We start from the raw sequence: 27,066 nt of genomic DNA on the forward strand, positions 1-27,066 counted from the left end.
CATGACTTTAACAGGCCTCTCCATCCCAGCGGCTGACCTTGTGTTTAAATGCAACACACATGCTCTCAGAAAAGGTCCAGGGCTTTTCAAGCTGAGGCAAGGACTCAAGTGTTTTGCTAAGCTGTGGCTGATGTTTTTCTGGAGAGATGCTGTATTTGGCTCCATTTCACACATTGATTTCCAACAGATGGGTTAGCTGAAACACTGCACATTTTTTCACTTCAAAGGGCTTTGTTGTTTAAGAGGCAGCAAAATAACACAGAGTTTTTGCAATGATTTCTAGAGATGTAGGGTTTTTTTTTTTAATTCCTTTCTACATACTTGGCCCAACCCCCAGGGTCAGCCCAGATCTAAGAGCTGTCTTTGTCTTTTGTTGATTGAATGGGTGGCTGGGTTTTTGTCTTTCCTGAGGTGCTCTGCTAGGAAGAGCTGTTTGTACCTTTCTCTGCCTCGGTCACAGAGCGTGTATAATACTGTCCAGCGGTTCTGGAGCTCGCAGTGACAGTGGAGATGATGTCCATGTCCCCAGGGCCCTGACACTGCCTACAAGCTGGGTTTCTTAGTGGCTGCGTGTGTTGTGGGAGACGATAACTTGCCTGAAATCTTTCAGAGGGCTCTGTAAAGTGTGTTTGGCTTAGCTGAGCAGATCGGCCAGGAGAACGGGAGTGCGCGTGGAGATTCTGGCTCCCTGGTGCAAATGATGAAGTTGCATCCTGGCAGGGACCTCTGTGAAATGGGTTGATCTCAGCGCAGCTCTGCATGGACAGGAGGAACCCACGCACACATGCAGACACAAATTAGGAGTGGAGTGAGTTGGCAGTCTCTCAGTTAAACACTGACCGTGGAAAACAAAGGACCATCCCGAGTAGAAGTTGGGAAGGCTCCCTTCCCCGCTCCTTGGGCCGGTGATTCTCAGCCAGGGTGCCCTGAGGATCCGTTCAAGGGTGTCGCGGGGTGCTGCACAGTTAGCACTGTTAGGTTTGCAAACATGATTCACAAGGGAAACCCGGAGATTTCAAATAGAAATCCACAGTTGCGGGCTTCCAGAGTTCTTTGCAAATGAAAAACTGCTCTATTCTTTTTGTGTAGGCAAAAAAAGAGTGAAAACAAAAAGGTGGCGTTTTCCAAGGGGTGCCTTGAATCTATCTAGAGATGCCTCAAGTCTAAAAAAGCTTGAGAAGCATTGGACTAGGTAGTGCATACCGCAGAGCTTTCAGTTTGCGGGAGGGTTGGGGAGGCATGGCCCTTTTCCCTTCTTAACACCATGGCAATTCTTTTCCAATGTCTTTGATCCAGAAAATAATCCCTGCTTTTCTATACACACCCACTCCCCCTTTCCCGCCATTGGATATTTCAGCTGAAACCACAGAGGAGCTGTTTCTGGCAGCTGCAGTACTGGGCTGGGAACATTAATGACGATGTTATCTCTTGGAAGGCCACTGAGATGTCCATAATGTGGCATCTCAATCACCTTCCAAGCCCTCTTTTCCTGCATGATTTAGCCATTCAAGTGCTAATTGCCTTTGATTAAGTCAATCATTTGCAGAGCAAGTGGGTTAATTGGGTATTGTGGAAGCAATCAATCTAATCAGCAGCTTGCATCCATAGCTGGCCTAAAATGCAGGGGGGACAATAATTGGTTTATGAGCTCCTGGAAAGCAGCAAGAGCAGGCTGGGTGGCAGCAGGAAATTCTTTTCTGCTTAAAGTGGCCATTGGAAAGATAATTTGCATATTAAGAGATTGTTAGGAAAGGACTGATTGGCTTTAGATCCTGGAAATTCTCACATTTGAAATGGGCGCATGCAGAAGAAGTCATGTGGTGATAGCCCCTAGAAACCTGGGACGGGGAAGAGCGAGGTCTGGGGATTTGTCTGCTGGGCTTGTGAGAGCTTGGAAAATGTGAGGAATAGACACTGAGTCTTCAGGGATCGTGCTGATCGTGCTCAGTGCCAGATTGACAGCACCCTACGCTCTTCACAGTGGAGAGAAGACTTCAGTTTGAACATGCATCCTTCTCAGTCCAGTGCCTTGTGCCCTGGCTATGGAGAGTATGGGGTCACAGGAATCAGAGGAAAGCGTAGCGTGGAAAGTATAATAGTGTCACATTCTCCCACAAGCCCCTCCATTAAAAAGGTGTCATGACCATTGGCTGTCAAAGATGTCTCTTGTAGAGTCAACTTTCTTAACTGTACAACATCAAATTCATGTTGCTATTCCAATAAGTACCTGTCTGCTGGAGTGGTTTAATGCATCTTGTATGAGCTGTAGAATTTCAGGTTTCTTATAGAAATGGAAATGCAGAAATATAAGCCCTGTTATTTTAGCACTGAATTGACTGGGTTTTTTTGAGCTGCAGATAAAGCTTGTCGTTTGATGACTTAAAGGAAAGGGAGTCTGTCTGCATGAATGAAGGGCTCAGCCCATGGGACTGGTAGCTCAGATTGCTATTTGTATATACCTACTGAGTAGGAGTTCCCTCCATTTCCATGATCTCTGGTTTGTCTCCCAAGGAGATAAGAGGCAGAGGGAACAATGGCAAGAGGTATTTGGGGTTTGCATGAGCATTGGCTTGGTTGCCAAGGTGAGTTTTGAATAGGTCGGGATGCTTCCCCTAACTATAGGGTGATATACATCCCTCTTTGCCCCAGACAGTCCTGGATTTTGAAAGCTGGTTCCAGCTAGTCAGACACACCAGGCTGCTCTGCTTCCCCGCTGGACTGCATCCATGCCCCTGCCCGCCAGCCTCTGTTGCTGAGTTGGGGGTGAGGGGCAGTGTCCTGGATGTCCCAGATTTCCTTATGGTCACCCTACCTAAATGTAGCCTTTGGTTCCTCATCTGGGCTAGAGCCTCATGAGAATGGGCCTCCTCAGACTTCTTGGAGAGAGTCAACATGAAATTATCACCCCAGGAGCCCTTCTCCTGTTATCTTTGGAGCTTTTAGTCTTACATGAAAACAGGCATTAGTGCCACACCAAGACAAAAAAATATATGTTTGGCATGTTCCGAAGTTACACTGGTTGACTGGAAGTCACTCCTGGTTTATTTGGGGATAAGGGAAATCAGAATAAGGGCCCATGGGGTTTTTTAATCATAAGTTTTCTTTTTTCTGATTATTTGCTGCTTCCTGGGCACTGTGCCAGCAACCAGAACCATAATTCTAACTTACCATGTACCAAACCCTGTGAAATCATTAAGCAGTCCTTATGATGCATGCTCCTTTCAGGTATGGAAGTTCAACATCCCCTTTTTATAGGGACTGAACTTTGGCCGACACAATGACTCAATGAGGCCACAAGGGAAGTCAAAAGAACCACTGTGGACTTCCTTGCTGAAAATGTCCTACTTTTGCTCCCACCACTTCGATCGGATGCAGCTCCAATAGTAAAAGCAAGAGTGTAGATAACACTGCTGGCAACAGCTGATCCTAAAAGTCCTGCATCCTTCTTAGATCAACACAGTATGACGTGATGCTTAATACACCATCTGCTCTGTTATTTCTCAGTGCTGGGATTCCCATCTTTGCCACCCCCTATAGCAGGACCATACCCCAGTGGCAGCTATGATGTTCCGTGGTGGCCTCGTGGCTCCTGCCCCACTCCAGGTCCACAGGAACCCTCCCTTCTCCTCTCGCCTGCCATGTCTTGATGGAATTATTTTCTCTTGAACAAGGGAGGCTGCCCCAGGGTCCCTGAGAGACCCCTAGCCTGCTTTGGCTGGTGGATCCCTCCTGTAGCCAGCTTGACCTCCAATTCTGTTCTTCAAACCCTGAGTGGGGCCCCTGTTGGAGCAAGGGCACCAGTCACCTTAAAGGCTATTCATGGCCTCCTTCCACCTCTACAGTCACATTCATGCCTTGCAGATGTCACTCTGGTGCTAGCTGCTCCCTTGTTATCCTGGCTGTAGACTGGTAGCCTAGGCCCACTGGCACTGGCCTGTGCTTGCAGTCTCAGCCTCTCGTTGCCACCCCTGTTGCCCTTTGGGCTTAGACTCTGGCCCTCTCAGTCTCACCCTGCTCCAGTTTCATGCCCCTGGCCCTGATGGGGCTCAAAACCTGACATGCCCCTCAAGCCCCCTGGTCCCTCCTTTTCCACCCTCTACAGCCCCACCTAGTCCTCCAACATAAATTAGAAAATGAAAAGACAAGCAATTGCTCAAAACACTCAGTGCCTCCCTCTGGGTCATCATGCTGTGCAGCTGGCCCTGCAATAGGCACTTGCAGCCTATGGGTCCCTGCCTACTCCCCTGCAGCTAGCCCCTAATGTTCAGTCTCTTCCCCTACGTGGGGATATTCCTGTTGCAGCTTCTTCCTTAAAGTAACAGGAGCCCCGAGCTCCCTGTTACACCCGCTGTAGCAATATTTTTGGGACAGAAACCTAATGCAAGCTGAGTTAGATCATAGGAGCAATGTAGCGGCCTCTCACTGTCCATCCTGATGGGTGGAGTGGGGGGAGGAATCTTTACTGACTCTTGTCTTCTGAATCCAGGAAGCTAATTTTTCCCCCCGCTGTTATTATATACATTGTGATGGACTAAGATGTTGCTCTGGAACGGCTGGAAGATACGTGATGAGGCAGAAGTGTACTTTCTGGCTGGTCATGTAATTCTTTGTGATTTACAGTTATATTGCACACTATTTGTTGGTTAAGTCTGTCACAGCTGTTTTTAAAATGTTGCTAATTCATGCCAGAACTGTCTGCAAAAATAAGTGATTGGTTTTCTTTTTGGCAAGCATCTGAAGCTCTGCAGCGAACTTGACGTCTGCAAGCAGTGGTAACGTTAGCAACAGCAGAGCGTTGTTTCTAGAGATCGGTCTGAGCTCCTGGCCCGCTGGTCTGGGGAAGGCAGCCTTCCTGCAATAATGCTTTAGGGCTAGTGAATTCATAGTGACAGTCTTATCCGGCAGGCTGCTGGAGACGGTACTGCACTTTTGGAGAGAAGACAATCGTGGTCGCAAAGCCGTGCTGCTTGTCCTGTAGCTTAGGGCCGAGGCTTACAACTCTTGAATTTCATAGTTTCACAGTTGTTAGGGGCTGGAAGGGATCTTACGGATCATCGGGTCCAGCCCCAGATTCTTTGCAAGTGTCATGTTAGTGGGCCAGACAGCATCACCTACTTGCACTAGCCCAAATTTGGCCAGATACCTCTAATTGGGAAGCTGTTGCTTAGGTGAAGAAGCCAACAGAGGTAAAACGAAGAGGTTTCCTTGTCCAGATCTGGCACCTTCCAGTCTCAAATGATTTCTTTTATGGGAATCTTTGCTTATTTCTTCTGCGGCCAGTATGTTAAAAATCTTCCTGTTCCCAGGGTGTTTCAGATGGACGTTCAAGGCAAAGCTTCTTGCTGACATCCGTAGCTTGCCTGGGGAACCAGGAGTTCATGTTCAGTTCAAGTAGAGTGTGCTGTTTTTTCCACTCTCTATTATTGATGGGTGCAGACGCTAGATTGGGGCAGGATAAAAGGAGTATCACCTGAGGACGCAGCCCTGAAGGAAGAAGAAATGAAACAACCCGAGCAACATGCTTATTAAAATCCAGGCTAGGGCAGCATGGGAATTAATATGTACAGGATGTAGTCTATCTGTGTCCTCAGGGGCTTATTGTGTAAGTTGCAGGATTGGGCCATAGGAAGAAATCATGTCCCATCCTTTGCAGCCATGAAGAGCCCATTGGTAGTGTAATGCACCCTGTCCATCCTTCCAAGAGACAGCCCGGAGGAAGAGACGCCCCCTCCGCTGTGGCACAGAGCCCCTGTGGCTGGAGACTGTAGGGCTGGACAGAGTTGGGGAACGAGGATCCCCTCCGGTTTTGCAGGAGAGGAGGTTGCTCTGGGGCCGTGGAGGGCTGCCTCTGCAGCGGGGGTAGAGTAGCCTCTACTGAGCACTTCCACAGCCTGGTTGCAGCTCCCCCCAAAGCAACAGCAGTAGGCAGGGGAGCTTGTTGTGGGGAGGGGAAAGACTGCAAAGCTTCCACAAGTCATTGATAATGATAACCACCTAAATGCTTATGTGGAGGCCAGCCCTTTGGAGGCATATACACCCTTGCTTGCTGAGAGCCCAGCAACCCAGTGCCCTGGCTTCTTTATCCAAGGCAAAGCGTTTGTCATGTCGGCAACCTTGTGTCCTGTCCAGCATCACCTGGAACTGAGCAAACTGCAGGTGCGGCTTTGAAGCAAAGAATCCCGTGCCCTCGAAGTGTTGTTGACCTGGATACTTGCCTTTGCTGCGTCAGGCAGGCATCGCTGCATCCTCTCTGCTCCCTTTTTCTTGACAGCTGGGTCCAACCCCCTAACTTCCGCCTCCAGCTCGTCTGTCCTGCAGCTTTCTAGTGAGGTGTTATTTTTTCCCAGACGCCAGATGCAATTAAGCGTGGGAGAAGTTTGGAAACTGCCAGGTTAGTTTAAAGGGCCCAGCAGAAAATTGCTTCTGATCAGAGGTGTAACAAGGTCTCCTGGGCAGCTGTGACGCACGGGGCAGCGGGGACTTCTGGCTGCTTCCAGGCCGCCAGCACACTTGTGCGGCTGCGGCAGCCGTGGATCTTTTCTGGCCATCCTCCCTGCATTAGTCTACCCTCGTGATGTCTTCTTCAGTCCTCTCCATGGGCTTGGTATTTAGCCCTGGTTCTCAGGAAAGGCAGACTCTCTGACTACCTGTCCTTGGTTTTTAAAAACCGCCTAGAAAAGGTTTGTGAACAAGCTGCTGCGCACTTTGTTATTTACCGGCGCAGTTGACAAGACCAACCCTCAGCAGCCAGGAAATGTTTCTGCCTCGTGTTAAGCAAATCTTGCATTTTATAAATATATCAAGGAGGCATCGTCTGCGGATTGTCTGTCTTCTGTCAGCACCCTCCGAGAAGAAATCCATTATTCCCAGTCAGATCCATCATGTGCAGTGCGTCGTTAACTGTATACCATTTTCCTTGATAAAATCTGGCAGATATATGCACCTTAATAGGAATCCTTCAAAGCTTCAGTTCCTTGTAAAGACGGGGGAATTCATTTGTACCACCAGGATGATGAGAGTCCTTGGGCAGCAGTCGGTGCGTTTTTGCACTCACCTTGATGTTCTTGGGTAGTGTAGTTGTGGCCAGGTCGGTAGTTTTCTTAGCCTTTGTATCAGATGGTTAGTCGCTCGCCAGAATAGGGAGCAGGATTTTTTTTGCTTGGTTCATTTCTGCTGCTTGATTAAAGTCCCCTCTGGGACTCCCCGTTTCCTTTCATTAAAAAATGAAACAAAAAAAAAAGTAGTTTGAATTGCATCTAACGGTATAGATTGCACTCCATCTCTGCTTGCTCAGGTCTTGTCGGTGCCGGCCATCAGAGGGGAGGGTCCGATGGACCGGAGCAGTTGCCGTTCCAACTCCCGAGTCCACCCGCTTGGTTGCACTCTTTAATATTGTTCTTTGATTTCTGCACGCATCTTAGCTTGTTATAGGTGGGCAGCTGGCTGCAGCCACGCTCTGTCCCTGTATAAGCTTGGGGTCACTCCGTGGACCATTTATGTGGATGGATCATGGGGAGCAGAAAACCTGGCGAGGCATAGGCAGTGGATGCTGTTGGTGAGGGAAGCGAGCGAGGAGGATTTGGGCTGTAAACAGTGAAGAGGGGGAGTTGCTGAGCTCGGTGAACCGCCCCCAAAAGACTCCTGGTGCTGCACGGCTGCAAGGCACGGCGGAGGCCTGTAGGCTGTCTGGCCGGCAGCAGGATGATGTATCCGTGGAGCAGTGCCAGGGGACTTGTGGTCCTGGAAGCTATTTAGGTTTATCTGAGTTGAGTAAATGATTGTCAGGTACTGTGCACGTGCAGAGTAGCTGTGTCGAGGCGGTTGTGCGCAGACTGTACTAATTTAAAGTGGTAGAAGTGTAAATAATGGATTATAGGATGTCCCCAGAGGCTGGTGGAAATGCGAGTTCTCTTTCTTGGGTGGCAGCACATGTCGAGATGTATAAGCAGCCAAGGAGATTGCAGCGGGGGAGTGTGGGGAAGAATGAGGCACGGGCATTTTTAACTGACCCCCCACACACACACTGTGTCTGACCCATCTGGGATGGAAAAGAAAGTGCTGCAGACAGCTTTAAATATTTCCATTGCTTACATCTGTATCAAGTTATCAGCCCATTTACAACCTCGCGTTCCAGTGGTCTGATGGGTTTTTTTAGATTTACGATGTGCGCTATAGTTAACATTCAACGTTAGTAACGGCGGAGTGGTTAAGGTTGCATTTGTTTATGCCTAACATGGAGGGCTTTGGGTAACCCTTCGGAGAAAGTCGGCTTCGGGATCTGGGGAAAGCATTTGGTTTTAATTTTTATAAATCCAGACAGAGTAAATAGCACTGATGTAGGGACTATAACCAATGGTATATTTAGCTCTACCAGCACTTACGGGTTTCGTTTTTAACCTTAGCAGTAACATATTCTGTTGCCTTTATAAAACTGTCTGCCATTAACCTCTCATTCACCTAGAAGCTTTTTACGCAGCTCGTATTTACAAAGCTATTTTTTTTCTGAGATGTAAATACATTTTACATGGGGGAAGTGGGCATTTAGCTCGACGCTCACTAGTCGAGGTTTCTGAGACGCAGGCTGAAGAAGGAGTTTCTATAAATTGCTGTTTCATAACATACATATAAATGACGGGCTGCCTGCTGATGCCACAGCTACTTTGCATATCAAGAAAGAGCTTAGTTATTTAGTTACAAGTTAAAAGGCATTTAATTTCTCGCTTTAAAAATCACATCTATAGAGAGTCAATGACAAAACCTAAATGGAGCAGAGAAGAGAAATTGAGAGGGAGAGATCTCAATGGGGCTTTTTGTATAATTAACATCTCAAATATATTGAAGACCATTATCAAACAGCTCAGTCAATATTTACAGAGATTGTTCTGCAGATGCCTTGTGGTGTGTTTTTTTTTTTAAAGCACTGCAGAATAAGGACAGTGCTTTAACACATCTGTGCTGAGATAAGTGTCACATTCTGGCTACGAAGGCACTGGAAAAGAGCATGAGTGTGTTTAGCTGCAGATAGTTGTGCTGTCTGGGAATTTGCAGTGGGGATTAAAAACAGCTTTTTTCTGATTTTTAATTTTTAATAATAATCTCAAAAACTATTCCAAGGGGCAAATCCCATCGTAGCAGAAGTGGGGCTGGGGAAATTCCCCGGGTCCAGGGCAGCTCAAGTGGTGAAATCTCCTCTGCGACCTCACCAGAGTGTCTCAGAATTGCATGAAACAACCCAAGGAGGGAGAAGGTAGTCAGTTCTCTGCAATTTGGGCAGGTTCTGCTCCCAAGCCTGTAGAAAATGATATAAATGATTCCCCCCATTTAAAAAAGTGCATTTAAAAAGACTTCCATTGATTTCAGAGAGTTTTGCATCTTCCCTGTCTGAGCAGACGGCCGGAGGCCTACGTGCTTGGTGTTTTCTGCGATACGGGCAAATATCCCCGGGATCCAGACCCATCGCCACCTGGTTCTTTAGTACCGTCAGCTCTGCTTCCTTGATTCAGACTCCAAAAATGAGTAGGATACCTGGGATGAGATGCTCTGGCAGGACATGTATGTTTGGAACAACTGCTGGCCAACTCACCGTCTCCGCGAATAGCCGTCTTTGAAGCACAAGGTCCAAAATAAGGAGAGAGAGAGAGAGAACAGGGTGAGGCAGGCATCTGGCAGGAAAGGCCACGCCATGGCCTGTCTGCTTTGTGTCTAGGAGAAATCAGGCAGATGTTGACCTGTTCAGCTCGGCCCTTCCTTGAAGTCTTTTTGGTCTTGATTCTCTGCTGTGTCTTTTGGTTGCAGGTTACAGAGAAGGATTTCTATGGAAGAGAGGACGTGACAACGGGCAGTTCCTAAGCAGAAAATTTGTCTTATCGGAACGGGAAGGTGCCCTGAAATACTTCAACAAAAACGATGTAAGTGTCTGGGGCCAGTGCCTGGTCACGGGAGGTTTGGGCCGTGTGGGTGTATCTCCATGGCACTGATGTTTGATGAACACCGAGTCATTTATTCCTCCATTGTGCAAGGAGCAAAAAGCCAATTGGACAGAGCGCGGCAGCGACCTGCTCTCATTGTTGGGTTTTGAGGGCAAGCAAAGTGTTTTCTTGACTCCAGCAAGAAAAATGACAAGGCTGTCTATGATGAACTCTTGAGGACACACCGTGACACGGCTGTGGGCACAGGTGGTTATTAGGCCTGTGCAAGTCAGCAGCGATCCGATCCAGCTTTGGATCCGGCCAGTTTGGATGGCCACGATCCGATCTGGAGCTCTGGACTGGGTTTCTGCCTCGATCCGGCCGAAGCGGCTCCAAAGCTAAGGGGCCGCCCCAGAGATCCGGCCATCAGGTATAATGGGAAATCAATGAAATATCTATAATGTTGTTGTTTTTTTGTCCGATTTGGATGAAACTTGCAGGGATGCTAGCCTCTGCTGAGCGCATGAAACCTGACAGGTTTCAGGAAGATCAGTGCAGGGGTTTGGGGGGGAACTGTACCCCAAATTCATGAAAGCCAAACTCCTGTCATGGCGGTGAGTTACAACACAGGGGGTCAAAACTGTAGGTGTTACTGAGGCCACAGAGCCTGCCAAGTTTCAAGGAGATCGGTGCAGGGGTTTGGGGGGAACGACTCTGTCTCGCACGTGGATGAGCTTTACATTTACTGCAGAGACTTTCATAAAGCCAGAGTTGTAGAGTTGTTGAGCACAGTCTTGGATCTTGAAGCCTTATGCTACCTTTTAGATGTATCCTGGACAGGCCATGGAGAGCTGAAGCTTTGGCTTTTTCCCCCTAGAGGCACTGGGAACAAGTGTTTGTACTTTCTGATTCTAGGTCAGGGATTGGCAACTGCTGGCATGCATGCCAGAGCATGGCACACAAGGCCATTTTCCACAGCACAGAGCCCAGGCTGCTCGTAGCAGGCGGCCGGGAGGCTGCAGGCAGCCTTGGCTCAATGGCAGGCAACTGCTGCCCAGAGCCCCAGCCGGCTGCAGCTGGGAGGCTACAAACAACCACGCTGTGCTCCGCAGCCCCGGCACTGGCCCTGTGGCTGCAGTGGCTGCATGCACAACTCCAGCACGTGACCGGGAAGGGACCTGAAGGCAGTGCAACCCTGGCCCCACCTCTGCTGTCCCCTTGGAAGCACACATGAAGCTGTTGCTGCCATAGAGCCGGTGCTGGGTGCTGCGGAGTCCAGCCCAGCTGTTTGCAGGCTGCCTGCCTCTGCTGCATCTGCCCAGAGCCTGGGCTGGCTGTGACAGGCAGCCAAGAAGCTGCATACTGCTGCACTGGGTTCCCCGATCTGGGTTGATGGTGGCGGTAGCTGCATGTGCACCTTGGGATGGACAGCAGGAGAGGAACCAGGGCTGTGCTGCCCCAAACCCCTTCCTGCTTGTGCAGCCAGAGACATGCACACAGCCCATGGAGTCAGTACTGGGACCGTGGAGCCCGGGGCAGCTGTTTGCAGCCTCCTGGCTGCCTGACATCGCTGGCCCAGGCTCTGAGCAGCTGCAGCAGGCGATGGGCAGGCTGCGAACAGCTGTGCCGGGCTCTGAAGCCTGGGCAGCAGCTCCACGGCAGTGGTCAGTGCACATGTGCCTCGCAGTGCAGGGTGAGGAAGGGGCCGGGGCAGCAAAACCCTGGCCTCTTTCCTGCCGTCTGCCCAGAGGCACGTGCGCAGCACTGCCAGCAAGAAGGATCTGGTCCCTCACAGCTCTCTTGCCTCTGGCACACCAAGCCAAGGCATGGGTGAAGGTTGGGGTGTTGTTGGCGCTCCAGCCAAAAATGTTGCCGGCCCCTGTTCTAGGGGGGTGTGGACAAGATGCTGCTTCAGGTTATTTCATTGCTCCCTTAAGGTAGAGACTAGTCCTGGTCCAAAGTGCATGTGGAGAGGATGGGTGACCTGTCTGTAGAAACAAACAGCAAGGGTTTCATTGTTCTTTGCAGGGGAATAATGTTCAGTTCTATGAGGGTAAGAATGAATTGGTCCCAGATGCTGGGGATGCTGAAAACATCCAGGCCTGTTTGGTTAATGGCCTGTACTTTTTGGCTGGCTTAACACAGTTTTTGTTTTGGGTTTTTTTGAGGGGGGGAGGGTGTTTTAATATTGCTTGGCCAGACAAAAATACAGACTGCTTGCTGGATAGGTGAAGAGACCAGCTGGGACCTGAAGTCGGGAGGGTGATTGAAGAGGGTCTCAGAGAAGGGGCTCTTGCAGAAGAAAGGGTGCCTGCCTGAAGTCTGTTTCTGTAGCACCTCGTCTTGTCTTGTGAACTGGCCTCATCATCCTTCTTTTGGCACTGAAATTTTCCCATCTCCTTTAAAAAAAAAAAAAAAAAAATTACACCAACTCTGCTGTATTTTCCAGAACAGCAAAACATGTGCCCAAGCTCACGGGAGGAAACATTAATCGAGAGCTGTGGAGAAGTTTGCTACGTTATCACCAGGCAGTTTGGGGGCTGGGAATCATTTTGGCAAATGGCCTTTATAAGGATTGAACTGTGCTAGGGTTTGAAAGGCTCTGCTGCTTCTCAGACATTTACTCACTCAGCTATGTTTTCCAGGCAAAAGAACCCAAAGCAATTATGAAGATTGAGCATTTAAATGCGACTTTCCAGCCTGCAAAAATAGGGAACCCGCATGGACTGCAAATCACTTACTTGAAGGACAACAGCACAAGGAACATCTTTGTCTACCACGAAGATGGCAAGGTGAGAGCTCGCAGGTAACACAACAGGTGGTGGCAGGTCCCCGGTGACAGGAGTGCTCCACAGAGCCAGTTAAAAGAGCAGGCAAGCCTATTAGCCAGTAGGCACCCTATGTGGTCACAGGCCCGTGGGCAGCTTTCAGAGCAACTGTGGACAACGCTGGTCTCTGAGATATACAGCAGCACTGGTTGCCTATGTTTTCTTCCTGCCCATGGGCTTCCAGGCTCTAAAACCACGCTCATAGTGGGAGTAAAAATCCTCCTTTAATGAGTAGGAAGGGAATGTATGGGGTAGGAATGGCAGAGGCCGAGCGGCAGAGAGATGGGAAAAGCAAGCTGGTTCTTTTAGGGCCTCCCAAGTATGTAAATAAGCACGTCAGATGTGGCTGTATCCAGTTGTTTTGCAAGTGCCCTTTGCAGTGGTAGCCAGCCCTTTGGATTAAAGCGTGCATTTTGCTGCAGGAACTTGACGTGTAGTAGGGAAACTACGTCTGGAAACTTGGGACAGAGCCCCTGTATGGCCCCATTGAGGGCCCCTTGCATGCAATAGTGCTGTCCAAGAGAAGCAGTGGGTGGCTGCCAGCAGAGTGAATATCTTCTCAACCGAGGGAGAAGGAGCGAGTTGAAATTGTTTTCTCCCCTGAAGCCTCTGCCCCACTCCTGCTAAGCACACGACTGAGAGAGTTGCAGTTCCAGTGTTTGACCTCTCGATGAAAGGTGGAGAGGGAATATTTCAAAAGCCTAGCTTCTCCAACCCAGAGGAAGGAGAAAACCCAGAAGGAAAAGAGGCACCGGGGGGACCTGGCTTCCTTTACGGATTTGAGTCTAATCCAGGAGTCACAACAGGTGGTGGGATCAGACTGAAGGGGACTGAGCTCAGGAGCTCCTTTCATCTCTACCTTGCTTGTGCTTCCTAAGAGTCAAGTGTGTGCATTTAGAAATTCCTTTAAGTCCGCATGTCCTTTCTTTACTGCTCCATATGTAGAGCCCAGAGCTGTGACAGCCATGTAGTTCTTGCAGGGAATATCTAAGGCAGTGCAGAGGGCTATGGCACTATTTCCAGAGTTAGACAGCAGGACCCCCCCATGCTTGAGAAGGGTGGCAGGCACAGGGAGCGTGCTCGAGAGACCTGGGAACAGCAACCGGTCCGTTTCCAGACCCAGCGGGCTCAGCAGTACGTGGGATCCAGCACTTGGATCCCACCACAGGAGCCAAAGAGCAGGACTTCCACCACAGCAGTTGGATCCAGAGAGCAGGAACTATACCAAGGAGCCATATCGCAGCCTTATTTTCACGATGCAGCTTCCCACTGGATCGTAAGGCCAGCCTAGAAGTGGCCATTGAATCGAAGCTGTCATGTTTCCGGATTTACATTCCCTTAGTGTCAAGCTGCCTTCCTCCTTTGGCAGTGCATTACATTAAGCAGTGACTGCCTGTCAGGATAGCGTGCTGGGAGCAGTCGCAGCTGGGCAGGCCCAGCAGGGCTTCCTAGCACCAGCCACACCTGCTGGAGGAGGATCAGCTCATCACTTAAACCCTTTTTGTGCTCTCTCTCTCTCTTCCTCTGCTGAAAGGCCTCAAGGTAGATTTATTCCTTGACTCATCCTCAGACAAAACAGGCCGGTAACACTGCTAGAAAACAACATCCCACTGATTGAACTGGAGAAAAAATGAGCTCTCCTGAGCTGTGCAGATTCAGGGAGAGGCAATGCTGAAGAACACATTTGCCTTCATCCTGTGCAGCAGTGAGTCTGAACAGGGTTTCCATTTAGCTGTAACCCTCCTTGTAGGCACTAATTAGCATGTCAGGTCAGGTTAATCAGTAGAATGATGAGTTTCTGTTCTTCTAATTCTTTTTTTTTTTTCCTCTTCTGATCTAAGAAAATAAATACAAGAAAGCAACTGCTGTTCCCCACTGAAAAGGGGCAGGTCTTGCTCCAGGCAGGAAGTGTTCCTTGATGGTATCTGTGTACCTCCTGATTGCTTCAAATACAGTGATTTATTTGTAGAGCTGTATTTCTTTAGCCTAGTGCTCTGACTCAACCCTCTGTGGCCTCCCTATTCTAGCACCTTGCAGGTCACTGCTCATCACAGCAAGGGGCTCAATCACAGTGAATGGTGCACAGTGTTTCTGAATCATGATGAGCTGCTCCAGCAGAGTCACTCCTAAAAGTCCCCCCTCTTGCCCCTTCCACTTGTGATTGCAGTGACAAGACGCATTGAGTCCCGTGCGATGGAGTTAGATGTTGGTTCAACTTGGCAAGGCGTCACTCGAGGCCTTGTCAACCAGGTCCCTGGCAACGATTTTATTCCAGAAGCTTTCTCAGGAGAGATGTAATTGCTATCATGACTGTTTATGATTTGTTTGCTGACAACCCACTTGGGCTTGTGGAGCATGCAAAACGGGGGTGATCCTGCCTCAAGGAGCTGAAAGATGCATGCATGCAGACAGAAGAAACGTGTAGGGCAACTCAGATGAGGAAAGGATTTGGTGTTTTATTAATCGATTTTGTAAAGGATAAGCTCCCTGCAGGAGGCTGGTTTCTGTGGTTCTTCGGAGGACCCGCGGGCGTCTCGTCTGACACTGGTCCAATTCCACGAACATCCATGGAGTTGCTCCTGCCTTGGCTAGTGTAAGAAGCACTGCCTGGAAGCTCATGGTCTAATAGCTTCAAAGTTGCTGTGGGGTAGGAAGGCACATTGGAAGGGCATGAATGTGGGGCTGAAATCGTAATGTATGGTTAAAGGCAGGAGCGCAGCACTACACGGTATCTGGAGCCAGTAGGCTCAAGTGGACTTTCCTGTTGATTCCTTTCTTTATCGGGAGGAAACACCATGACGTAGGGGGACTAGGGAGGCAGCCTTCAACCTTGAACTTGCATACAAACAAAATGATGAGCCATTAGGTCGCATTAATTTTAGTTACTTAATCTGGATCTGAATGATGATCCTTGTTCCTCATAACTTCCAACACATTTTGTTCATCACTAGCTCAGGCCTCGCTGCCTTTTCCTCTTCCTGATAGTACTCCCCACACCTTGGGAGGCTAGCCCTGTTTAGTTATTCCAAATAGAAGACCACGGGTGCCTGTAGACATGTGGGGAGGCTGCGCCATTGCGCTGTAATTACAGCACATGGGAGCAGACTCGATTAATTGAGTCTGCTGGCATGTGCTAATTAAAGCACCTCCAGCAGCCTCTACAACTTAGTCCTAAAGCACAGAGAAGTGCATCATCCCTAGATGCTGACTTCTTGTTGGATAGGTTTGACTGGGTTCTTTTTTTATGCTAAAGTGACCTCCACCCGAAAGAATTCAAGGCATTTATTTTAGGCTGAAGTCTGGCTTATTTAAAGTGTCCCAGATGTTGCAGTAATGAAGTCTTCACATCTTAATGACATGCAGATATTTCAAAACCTCGTGGAGACTCGTGGAGCTGCAGACAGCTGTTACATATCCCTTCCAGAAGGCTTTCAATTTGTCTGTACCTTTGAACTGTAATCCAGTATTTGAAAGTGCACTGATGCAGGTAATTTGCTCTAAATTAATGTAACATTTCTGAATGAAACTTAAAATGACTGGTGGCAGCACCAGGAATATAGATTGCACCCGAAACAAATCATCTTTCCACATCGTTCCCCATCTTTCCTTCAGCTCATCTGACAGCGGTAGAGAAGGTCAGACCCTGAGGGATCACGCTGCTGGCCAGGAACTGGGACGTTATGATTGATACCGTACAAGATTATGTAAACCCAGTAGAAATCTTATACGGAGAAATGAGACTTCCTTGTGTGGCAGGGACTCCTCTCAGTTATGCTGCGTGAAAGCAGTTGCATGTCACTGCAGAGCTAATGAAATACTCTTCCTCAACCTGAATGTTGCATAAGCTTCTTTTATGATGACTTTTGGACGGATTGGCCTCAAACATGTCTATAGCAAAGGGGCACCTGTTAGCCCATACGGTCCAGTACCGTGCAATGCTGCTTGTGTTGTCCAGCGCTCATCACTAGGGTGGTATTGCAGAGGGTGGAGAAGAGACAGGGCTTTGTTGCACTGCATAAAAAGGAGGTTTTATATTAAGGATCCTGAACAGGGACATGCCTGTTAATTCTCTCTGGCTGCTGGACTAGCTGGGAAGAAAGCGAGGAGTGGCAGACTGTGACTTGAGAGGTTTGGGTTCTGTTCCTGGGTCTGTCAGTGGTGTGCCGTTGGGCCTCTGCCACTCTGTGCCTCCATTTGACTGTGTGTAAGGTAGGGAGAGGGCTACCAATCTCCACCTTAAGGTGCTCTGCCATCTGCCAGTGAGAAGGACTAGTTAAGCATTAGGTATTCTCATTAGGAGAGCATGTGCTCTTCGTCACTGCTGCACAGTGACTCCTGCCGACGTTGTGCGACATGAGGCATGGCCTGGGCCAGTGCCACCAACCTGCCCTGCGGCTGTAATGGCATTTATGACAGACCTGGTCTCTCGCACTGATTGCTGCGGGTGAGCAAAGGAAGGAGGTGAAAGCAGCTTCTTTTGGAGTACTGGAAAAAGAACTTGGAAGTGAATGTAATATTGGGGACCAAATGCCAGCCGTGGCTCTGAATGACTTGCTACATGTTGAGCTAATGAGTTTTTTACCTCTAGGTTCCAGTTCAGCTGAACGCTTGAGCATGTCCTTGACTTTGGGTGTGTATGTCTGCCCACCCCAGTTCAGCAAGGCCGGTAGACACCCGCTGCGACTCATCATGACCCAGTGTTCAATTGGGTCAAGTGTACTCTTCAGGTCTAATCTCTGCTCTTCTCTGGATCCCCCCTTTCAGAGCCAGAGCTCAGCGGGGCTGTGTTGCTTGCAACAAAATGGTGGAAGGGCCAAATCGTAGCATCACTGCCAGTTGACTGCATATTTACTGACTCCAGCTTCTCTTTTCCGTTGTTAGGAAATAGTGGATTGGTTCAATGCCATTCGTGCAGCACGGTTTCATTACTTACAAGTGGCGTTCCCTGGAGCTAGCGATGTTGATGTGAGTTTTCCTGTTGTCTTTTTTTTTTTTCCTTTTCATTTTTAGCATCTCGTTAACAAGCTGGAAAGTCTGGAGAATACGCGGCCCTTCGGAGTCTGCCTTACAATTACCGTGTTAAATTATTGCACTGGGATTTGGAGCCCAGGTGCACCAGGTGCTAACTACATCTACCCACAGAAACTGGTGTACGTGTGTCTGTGTATGTGTGTGCGTAGGCATGGGTGTTCAAATGAATGTACATGCATGCACGCACATCTTAATCCCTACACAATTATCTGTGTGAGCCAGAGCCTCTTTGTAAAATGTGGCTGCTACAGTACTACATAAGAGAACCAGAGTTTGGAAGAGAAAGCCTGATCTTTTGATCTCTGCCTCTTGTTGGCTTAGATCAAGTATCAGGTTCCAGTTTGATACAGCCCATATTGCAAGCCTATATCTGCTTTGTCTGGGAGCTGGAAGAGATAGTCTAGTTATGCTGTGCAGGTAGAGCCACACTATAGTATAGACTATATTAAAATGAGTTAACTTTCTATTGCAAGTGGATTATATTATGGTTACACTTCTATTACTGTGTCATTATACTGGTTAGTGTGTGTTTGGGGGGGGGTGTTGATAGCTGTAATTACTACCAATTTATTTAATTGACAAGTTAATTAATCGCTCTTATCTCCTTGGTTTCATGCCCATACAGGGTGTATCAGAATGTATATTAAAATGCAGTTACATTATTCACATTGTAATAACTAACAGTTATATTAATTGGTGGTAATTATAGGCACTAAAAGCATAATCAGAGCAAAATTACGCTGTAATTGCAGTACAGTGAAACCCTTGTCTGACACTTCTTTCCCATCTCAAAACACTGTGATTCTTTGAATACTGGCTTACTATACACCTATACAAAATGCTTAGGAAAATTCACAAGCCTAAACAAAATATATTTGCCCAGCTCTTAGCATTATGATTGATAGTAGAAATCTGTTTCCTACCATCACTGGTGATGCATGAGCAGATAAACTAACAGCATTGTCCCTGCCTATTAAAAGAAAATATTACTTGATGATGCTGCACAGGATTTTGCAATACTGGATTTATGACCTCGGAGTGCCAAACCCGGCCTCATATTTTCAAGCCTGTGGAAATCTCTGTGGACGGTCTTCTTATTTATACTAATGGCTTGAACAGCGGGTGTTACTCACTCCAAGACTCCTTTGTCCTGCCAGAGAGGCACAAAAGAGGCCTAAAGCAAAATGAGAACAGGACTAAGACCCTCAGGAAAAGGTGCAACAGATATTCAGATATATGTGTGTAAGGATCACCGCCATGCCTTTCAAGCCCTTTAAAATGCCTTAAGCGGTTCTGAGCCCTGGTGGGTTGGGGGAAAGGCTGTGCCCCACCAGGAAGGTGATAACATAATGTGCTTTGCTGCCCGCTAAAGCCCGCTGCGACTCATCATGAGCCAGACGAAGCCCAAGGTGCTGCAGGGTCGTTCTGCTCCAGATGCAGGCTCACTCGAAGCAGCCGGCTGCCAGGCTAAGATGGGGATAGTCTAGATGGCAGCCAGCTGGCTGTATGTGCGCTGGTTGCTTTTTATATGTTGGATCTAAGGCGTGTCACACGGTGCAGGAAGATCACTCTGAAAGCTTTGCCATTAATAATGTGTTTTTAAAAAAAAAAAAGCAGCAGGGGGTGGGGAAGAGAAGTGTTTCATGAGACCCGTCAGCTCCGTGTGCTGGCAAGTCTCACTTTGCTTTTTAACGAGCCTTGCAAAGGCACCTGGAACCATCTCACAGCTCACAACTCGTCTGCACCGAGCACCGTTAAAAATATTACAGGCCCAAGCAATTATTATCAGGCCTGTCTGTGTGAGGGGCGAGTCTGCAGATCTCCAGAGTAGCAGCAGTGCTCTCAAGGCAGGTGGGAGGATAGGGGCTGTCCTTCTGTACGTGGCTGGTTCAAGCCCTGGAGAAGATTACTGACATTGCTGGCTAATACCTCATGTAGTAGGGGTTCAAGTATGAATCTGAGTCCAGTTCCTCGAGTGAGCAATCAGGACCCCACCCCTGCACACCGTACCCCTGGGCAGACCAGTCCTTATTCACTTTAGTAAGTCTGCTGATGTTTGTGGGGCTCCCTTTTGATGTAAGGGTTTGTAAGCCTTATGGCCTCAGGTTTACTCAGCCCAAACTCCTGTTCAGATGAAAGGTCATAATCTCCTGCAGGGAGCAAAAATCGGGAGGGTTTTTCCACCTAGCACAATGGAAGAAGCATTTGGCCTAAGGATTTCATGATTTGGGCCTGTCAGCAATATCTCTGGCACACTTAATCAGCAAGCTGGGCTGACTGGAGCGCTTTGTTCCTTTTCTAGCCAAGCTGAAGGCTTTGAAAGAAGAACTGCACAGGTTAGGTATTCAAGAGCTCCCTGGTAAACTGTGGGTGCAGCCTTAATATATGTGCAAGAAGAAGCAGGACATGCAGGGTACCCAGCAGGAGGGACCATATCCGGGCCGTCCTAATGGATGCACCTTTACTGCCATTAAAAATATTGTGGAGGCTTTGTGGCTTCCTTGGGGCATGTTGTCATGGCCTGATCCAAGGGCTGGCCGTGACTGCGAGACCTGCTGTCTGGGCTTATGCAGAGCTGCGTCCCACCTGAAATACACAGGGGTCACTCCAGAAGGGTAAAGAAGAAGGGGAGGGAAGAGCTAACAAGGTGTGATGGGATGTAGATGGGGCTTGTCCACTCCCTGTGGGTCTCAGGGACCCCAGATGGGCTCCTGGATGGCAATCCCTGGCTTCCAGTCTGAGTCTGCTGTGTGTGAGGTCTGAAGGAGTCTGGGCACTGCCTTTCGTGGGTGCAGGCGTAGGCTCTTGGAGGGCTCTTGTCTAAAAGTTCAAAGCTAGGGGTCATGGGTTAATCTGTGAAGTCCACATTTAGGCACTTGAGAACCCAGTAGTCTCATTAAACTCTTCAAGGGCTATGTGTTCCCAGCACATCTGGAAATTAGGCACCCCACTATGGCCTTAAGAGTCTATCCTGAGACCCCGTATGGAAAATCTTGCCCCTTGCTCTTCAGGTAAAGGTGAGGGAGGAATAGGAACGAATGCAGCCACTGCCGTGACTAAAGCAGCCTTCCTGTGGGTCTGGCGGCAGCACGCTCTCTTGCGGTTTTACCTGATAAGCCCCCACTGAAGTAATAACTGGGGGCGGTGACATGACTGGGCAGAAGCCTGCGTGTGTGGCACGTGCCTCCAGCTGTTGAATATGCACTAATGTTGTACTTTTCCCTTTCTTATTCTGACTTTTCTAGTTGGTGCCAAAGCTCTCCAGGAACTACCTGAAGGAAGGCTACATGGAGAAGACTGGGCCAAAGGTGGGGTGTCATGTATCTTCTCTTTTTTTTTTCATTTATGCCAAATGCAAGTATGTTTTGTGTTGTGCGGGGAACGACATAATGGTTCCCCAGTCACTGCTTATTTCCTACAGCCTGGTGCACTGAACCTCACTGTTCAGGGCTTTGTAACCCCCTCTCCTTGGGGTGGGGAGCTGTGGCAGTGAGGACAGTCACAAGAAGAAAGGAGTCTGTTAAACAGTAAAATCACCTCTTTATATGCCGAAATTCATCTGTGTGTAGAGAACCAGCACAGGCACCACTTAAGTCTATTGAATATAGAAGTCACAGTGGCATATTTCACCCATGCATGAAGAAACATCCTAGATCTCTACACGCAGCATCAGCACCAGTGTAGCTATGCTGATGAGAGGTGGCATTTATTTATCGCTGTTGGTATATGGGTGTGGGCCCTAGCGTGGATGGAGTTGCATCAATATACACGTTCCTTGTACCTGTACAGAAATAAGGTATCTTGATGTATAGATTTTTATATCAAGATAGCTGCAGATGCCATAGAGGGGCAGGTGAGGGTTGTATCGCTGTAACACAGCGGTTCCCAAGCTGTGGTCTGCAGACCCCTGGGGCTATGCAAGACATCTCTGGGGGAGTACACGGGAGAAATTCTGTAGTGGCAGATTTAATTTTCATTGTAATAATAATTGGCACTGAAGGGGTTAAAATTTTAAAACGTATGCTGGTGGGGTTGTGCAGGCAGCTCATAAGCCTGGAAGGGGGTACGCAATAAGAAAAAGTTTGGGAACCTGTGCTCTAACAGTTTTGTTAGATGGGTACAACATTTGTGGGTAGATGGGGTCCTACTAGAAGGTCGCTGTGTGTTGTGCTTGGGCCTGGGCAGCAGCAGTGTAAATCAGCCACATGTGCATAGTATAATGTGGTATTCATTAAAATAATAGCAGCTGCTCTGTGCTCTTGTGCCTGCCTGACTTCAGAGCTGCAGAGCATCTCCTTATATAGCCTGACAGATCTTGGGAACTTCCCACCTTCCTTCCTCTTTTTACACACACACACACACACACACACACACACACACACACACACACACACACACACACACACACGGAACGAGGTTCATCTTTTCAGACTCAGGAGCTTGTCTTTAAGAGGGTAGAATTCAGTTTCTTATTGTCTTTTAAATTCATGTTCCAAGGGAGAGAGCGATGAGAGATCGTAGCTGATGGAACAAAAGCATTTTGGAAACCCAGGCCAGATAAATTGCCAGGGTCATTTTGCTTCATTCTGATAGTGATTTTTGCTAACAGTCCTTTCAGGAATTGCATGCCCATCATTTCCTTGACAGTGGAGCAGGGCCAGAGAGCTTTGTCAGATGCACCGTTTGTAAAATGGAGTAGATCACAGCCCCCACCCCGATTAGTTAATGCAGATCAGAGATATGCCAAGACTCCAGATCCCAGTGTGCCGTGCTGAGACCTGCAGGGCTCAGCTCTGTGTTAAAGACCAGGCTGGCCAGCGTGAGCATGCACTGGGCAGCCCTGTTATGGCAGCAGGTGCTGGAAACGTGAGCACTGGCCAGCTGTCTTCAGCATCAGCACCAGGCATCAAAGTGCTCTGCAAGTGGCTGAGCAGCGAGGCTTTGCCAACGGTATTTAGTGTAGAAACGCCTTTTTCTTAATTTCTAGGAGAGAACTGGGAAACCTCACAGTGCTTTCCAGAGCAAACCAGTCGTTGTAGACACTTAGACCTGGGGTGGTAATGAAGTACCTGGACCAGTTAGATTTGAGCACCCACCGATTATGAGACTCCTAGAAGTCAAAACAGTGGGAATCGGCTGCTGAGTTAACAGATCCGTGAAAGTGAATATGACCAGCTGCCAGGCTCGTTGCAGGGCCTGAACTTGAGGCTCCTATTCTGGGCCAGCAAGGTGCTGTCGGCGCCACAGGGACAGCACTCTCCTCTTAGAAGGCAGGAAGGTATTTGTGTCGTTCTCCAGGAGTCCTTTTGGCTGTTAGAGGACAGATTAGTAAGACTAGATTGGCAGAGCAGGGGGAGAACGGCTGACAGTTGAGCATGTTGGATGGAAGGAAGTAGAAGTGTAAAGGTGACCTGTAAATGGGGGGAAAATGAGTCTAGTGCATCTTTCAGAGGTGCAGAAGATGGCCTGAAAAGGGATTGTATTTCCCCTATCCTCCCAATGTCCAAAACAGGGTTGTGGGGAATTCCACTTATTGGATCACAAGTGAAAATGTGGATTTTTCCTGCATCTGTTGCAGTCTGGGCTGAAGCAGCCTGTCTCTTCCTTTTTCACATCCTTGTGACAAGTATTTAGCAGAATTCACAGATTTGTTAGAATGTGAGAGGCCGTGCCACGAGTCCTTCTGTTTTGGCCTTGAACTTAAACCTCTGGGTTGTCAACCATGCTCCTAGGCCACCCAACCCCCAGGTTGTAGCTTTTCCTACCTCCCTGGCTCGGACTAGACCATCAAATCCAGACCACGTTCCTTCCCAACCATGCACTGCCTTAGGACCTGTGCCACCCCAGGCCCAGGTTGTAGCCGCACACAGTGAAAAACCAAGGGCAAGGGCTCCTTATTGGTTGAACTGCAGATTGTAGCTATACCAAAAACACACCTGTGCTAGCAGAGCTTCTCTTTGTCATTGAAACACACCCCAGGGGTTCATACGCTTTAACATATATAGGGTTCAATTTTTTTCTGAATCAAAATACTGTATGTGCTGATAAATGACTGCAAATTGTGGCCCTAAAAGACCATGAGAGGGAGGATGCCAGGACAGGACGTCCAGGCTACCAAGCCACAAGCCGAAGCTGGGAATGCTGTAGCTGGAACAGAAGTGGATCCTGAAACATTTGACTGAGCAGCTCATCAGTTCAGCTCTCTTTCGCTCCAGGCTAAGATTCCCATTAAAAGACACAGTCCTGTTCCTTGTACTGGCAAGTTTTGCAAGTTACCCACCCCCTGGCAGCAATACCCTCTCTGCCGGTACTGAGCTTTCTACCCTAACTCAGCACAGTGCTACGTTGAATGACAATGAGTGCATGTACATATTCATTAATGCACCATAGTTACTGTGCACTAGGTTTAGGACTTGGATAACCAATGCTGAGTAACTTATGCTGCTGCGCAGCTGCACCGGTGCGTGGGTTTTTTCAGGCAGCCTAATACTACTGCACAGTAGCATGGGTTTTGCCCGGCACCGTATTGCGCAGTGTTATTAGGCTACTGCACAGTTAACGTCTCATGGGGAAGCCCACACTGATGCCCTGTAAACTCCCATGACATCTCTCCTTAGAGATGAGCCGTATTTACTTTCCTCTCTGTTTAACAATTACTTCTTGACCCTTTAGCAAACAGAAGGCTTCAAGAAGCGATGGTTCACTATGGATGACCGGCGGCTGATGTATTTCAAAGATCCTCTGGTAAGGTGTCCGACTGCTCCCACAAAGAATAGCCATGGGCAGAGTTCAGTTTCATTGCAGGGAAAGAGAGGATACGTAGTTCCTCCCAGGGAGCACAACCCCAGTCAGCCATGTCTGGCACACAACAGCCTGTTTCCCCATTCTTCCCTGGCATGTCTACGAGCCCCCATTGGGATTTACCCAAGTCAGGCGCTTTTCAGTCTTTGTTACATCAGACTTTGCCTTTTGTCCCCTTCTCTGTGCAGTCACCTCAATGGTGGGTTGCACAAAGCATCCCGGGGAGTCAGTTGCTCAGTTCAGAAGGGCCTCGGTGTTTCACTTTTTAAAAGCCCAGCCCAAAACCTGATGAGCATTGCTGTCATCCTCACAAGGTCAGTCAGTATATCCACATGACACCGCTAGTAGTTTCTGGAGCAAGTAGAGGGGCAAAGCTACAAAAGGCTCAGTGGTGCCCACAAACCATCAAAAAAGCACTGTAAAGGCATCAATCCTTGCTACATGCCTAGGGAGCACCTGTGAAGATGTGATCCCCGCAAAGGGCTGAGCTTGACCTCGTTCCAGTGCAGTTACTCCTTGTTCATTCCCGGGGTTGAGAAGCAGCCTTGAAAAGATGCAAGGATCGAGCTCTGTGCCTTGTATCACTGAGCTGCTGCCAGTTTCACCCTCTACATACCAGCCCACGTACCGTTTTCTCTTTGTCTCGACTGACGTGTTCTGTGAGAGGTTCATTGTCCTTCAACCAGGCAACCGAACAGTGCTGTGTTTCCATTTCATGGTGCAAAGATTACATACATGCAGGCATACGCACTTAGTCGGACACGCAGGGCGACTTGTTAGTCTTCCTGCCTGAAAAAATAGCAGGCTCAAGACACTGGAAACGTAGCAGGGAAAATGTCAAGTTAGGAATATGTCAAAAATACCGGAAGAATTTGTGTAGCGTGCCGTTGGGAAGTCACTGTGCCACTGGGCGCAGTCCCTAAATGATGTGACTAGGATAACTGCACTGAACACAAGGAGGCAGCGAACGCCAGAGCCCGTGGAGCGGTGCTGTTTTGCATTCGCCGAAGATCTGCTTCACAGTCTCAGGTCTGCTACTTATTAACCAGGAGTTTGTGGGGAAGAGGTTGGAAGTGGGAGATGTAAGCTTCTGCAGCAGGGCTCCTTAGAAGGAGGCGGAGACGCACAACGCGTCTGGATTTTAAACACCCGCAGGTTGCAGCCCAGGGGTTTGGTTTGGCGCATTAAGTTACAAGTGATTTAACAAAAATCGCCATAGCAGATTCATAATATTTTTTGGGGGGGGAAGGTCTAACCTCAGAAGTTGATTTCACACACACTTCTCTCCTTTGATGTGGCAGGCAGAACAGCCATTACCACGCACTGAATGACCCACATTCCCCAGCTCACCTTGAAAAGGAGCTACGTTTTGCAAGCGCTCTGAAGTCATTTATTTGTCATCTTGCAGGATGCCTTTGCTAGAGGGGAAGTTTTTATTGGAAGCAAGGAAAACAGCTACAAGGTCCTGGAAGGACTCCCACCGTCCACCCAGGGAAATCACTGGCAGCACGGAATAACGATCGTGACCCCAGACAGAAAATTTCTCTTTGCTTGCGAGACGGAAAACGATCAGCTAGAATGGATTACAACTTTCCAGAAAGTTATCAGCAGGCCAATGCTGCCTCAGGAATACGCAGGTGAGTCGTCTCACCGGGCTGACGGCTTTGGTAGACACAGTCCTTCACATGAGAGACGAGGGAGACAGCAGAGATGGGGAGCCTCGCACCTCATCCTCAAACCTGGTCTGCATAAGGCGGCTTCCTCAGGGGCTGTCACTTCTGTGCCCGTACCCCATCCCTCTGTCTCCCTAGGTAAGTGGACTGCAAACTCTTTAGACCAGGTTGTCTCTTGCCCTGTGAGTGTTCAGTGACCCCCACCGAGTGATCTCTGATAATAACAGCCACTCTCACCTGAATTGGTACAGCAGTGTTGGCATCTGATTGATGGGACGTGGGAGAGAACATGTCTGTGGCTCTCCTGGGGCACCTACCAGGCCAGAGCGGAGACCCACGAGCGGGGAGCTCTGTCGTGCTTTTCCTGCTCTTCATGTCTGGCTCTGGCACCTCTCGTGCACATTGGAGACGGAGCTTATAAATGACTGTCCATGGGAGCCCCGCTTTACGATGGTGCTTACGGCCTGTCATGGGGTCTTGTCTGCCCTGGGAAATATAATCATGCTTGCAGTCAGTGCTGAGCAGTAGAGCCGACCGACGGGATCCCGGCAGGTTCGTGCCGACAAACACAACTCACGTTCAGCATTGTGTCAGCTGGTGCCGAAGTTTTGCCACAACCTGCTGACACCATGGGAAGTGTGACTTGTTCTTGTCTGAGCGTCACATCATGAACGCGGTCCTTTCTGGTTGTGTTTCTAACTGCCCGGTACTGGCCCAGCCATGGGTAACACTCACTCCAGGCTGGACCAGGTTGGGGAATGGATCGCAAAGGACAGCATTGTCGCTTGTTCTAACACGAGCTCTGTTGTCGGCTTTTTATTTCAG

General features: G+C 48.7%; 1 protein-coding gene across 1 annotated transcript in view; it reads left to right on the forward strand.

Annotated features, from left to right (window-relative positions):
• The window catches only part of ADAP1 (ArfGAP with dual PH domains 1), a 91,703-nt gene that overhangs the window by 59,437 nt on the left and 5,200 nt on the right, over window positions 1-27,066 (forward strand). Inside the window, exons 5-10 of the mRNA XM_019542156.1 lie at window positions 9,796-9,908; window positions 12,554-12,700; window positions 17,618-17,701; window positions 21,013-21,075; window positions 24,440-24,511; window positions 25,977-26,205. Of these exons, the coding sequence (XP_019397701.1) occupies window positions 9,796-9,908; window positions 12,554-12,700; window positions 17,618-17,701; window positions 21,013-21,075; window positions 24,440-24,511; window positions 25,977-26,205 (708 nt within the window). The remainder of the gene's footprint in view (window positions 1-9,795; window positions 9,909-12,553; window positions 12,701-17,617; window positions 17,702-21,012; window positions 21,076-24,439; window positions 24,512-25,976; window positions 26,206-27,066) is intronic.

Source organism: Crocodylus porosus, unplaced genomic scaffold (genome assembly GCF_001723895.1).
Source record: "Crocodylus porosus isolate Cpor-Errol unplaced genomic scaffold, CroPor_comp1, whole genome shotgun sequence".
Lineage (NCBI taxonomy): Eukaryota > Metazoa > Chordata > Crocodylia > Crocodylidae > Crocodylus > Crocodylus porosus.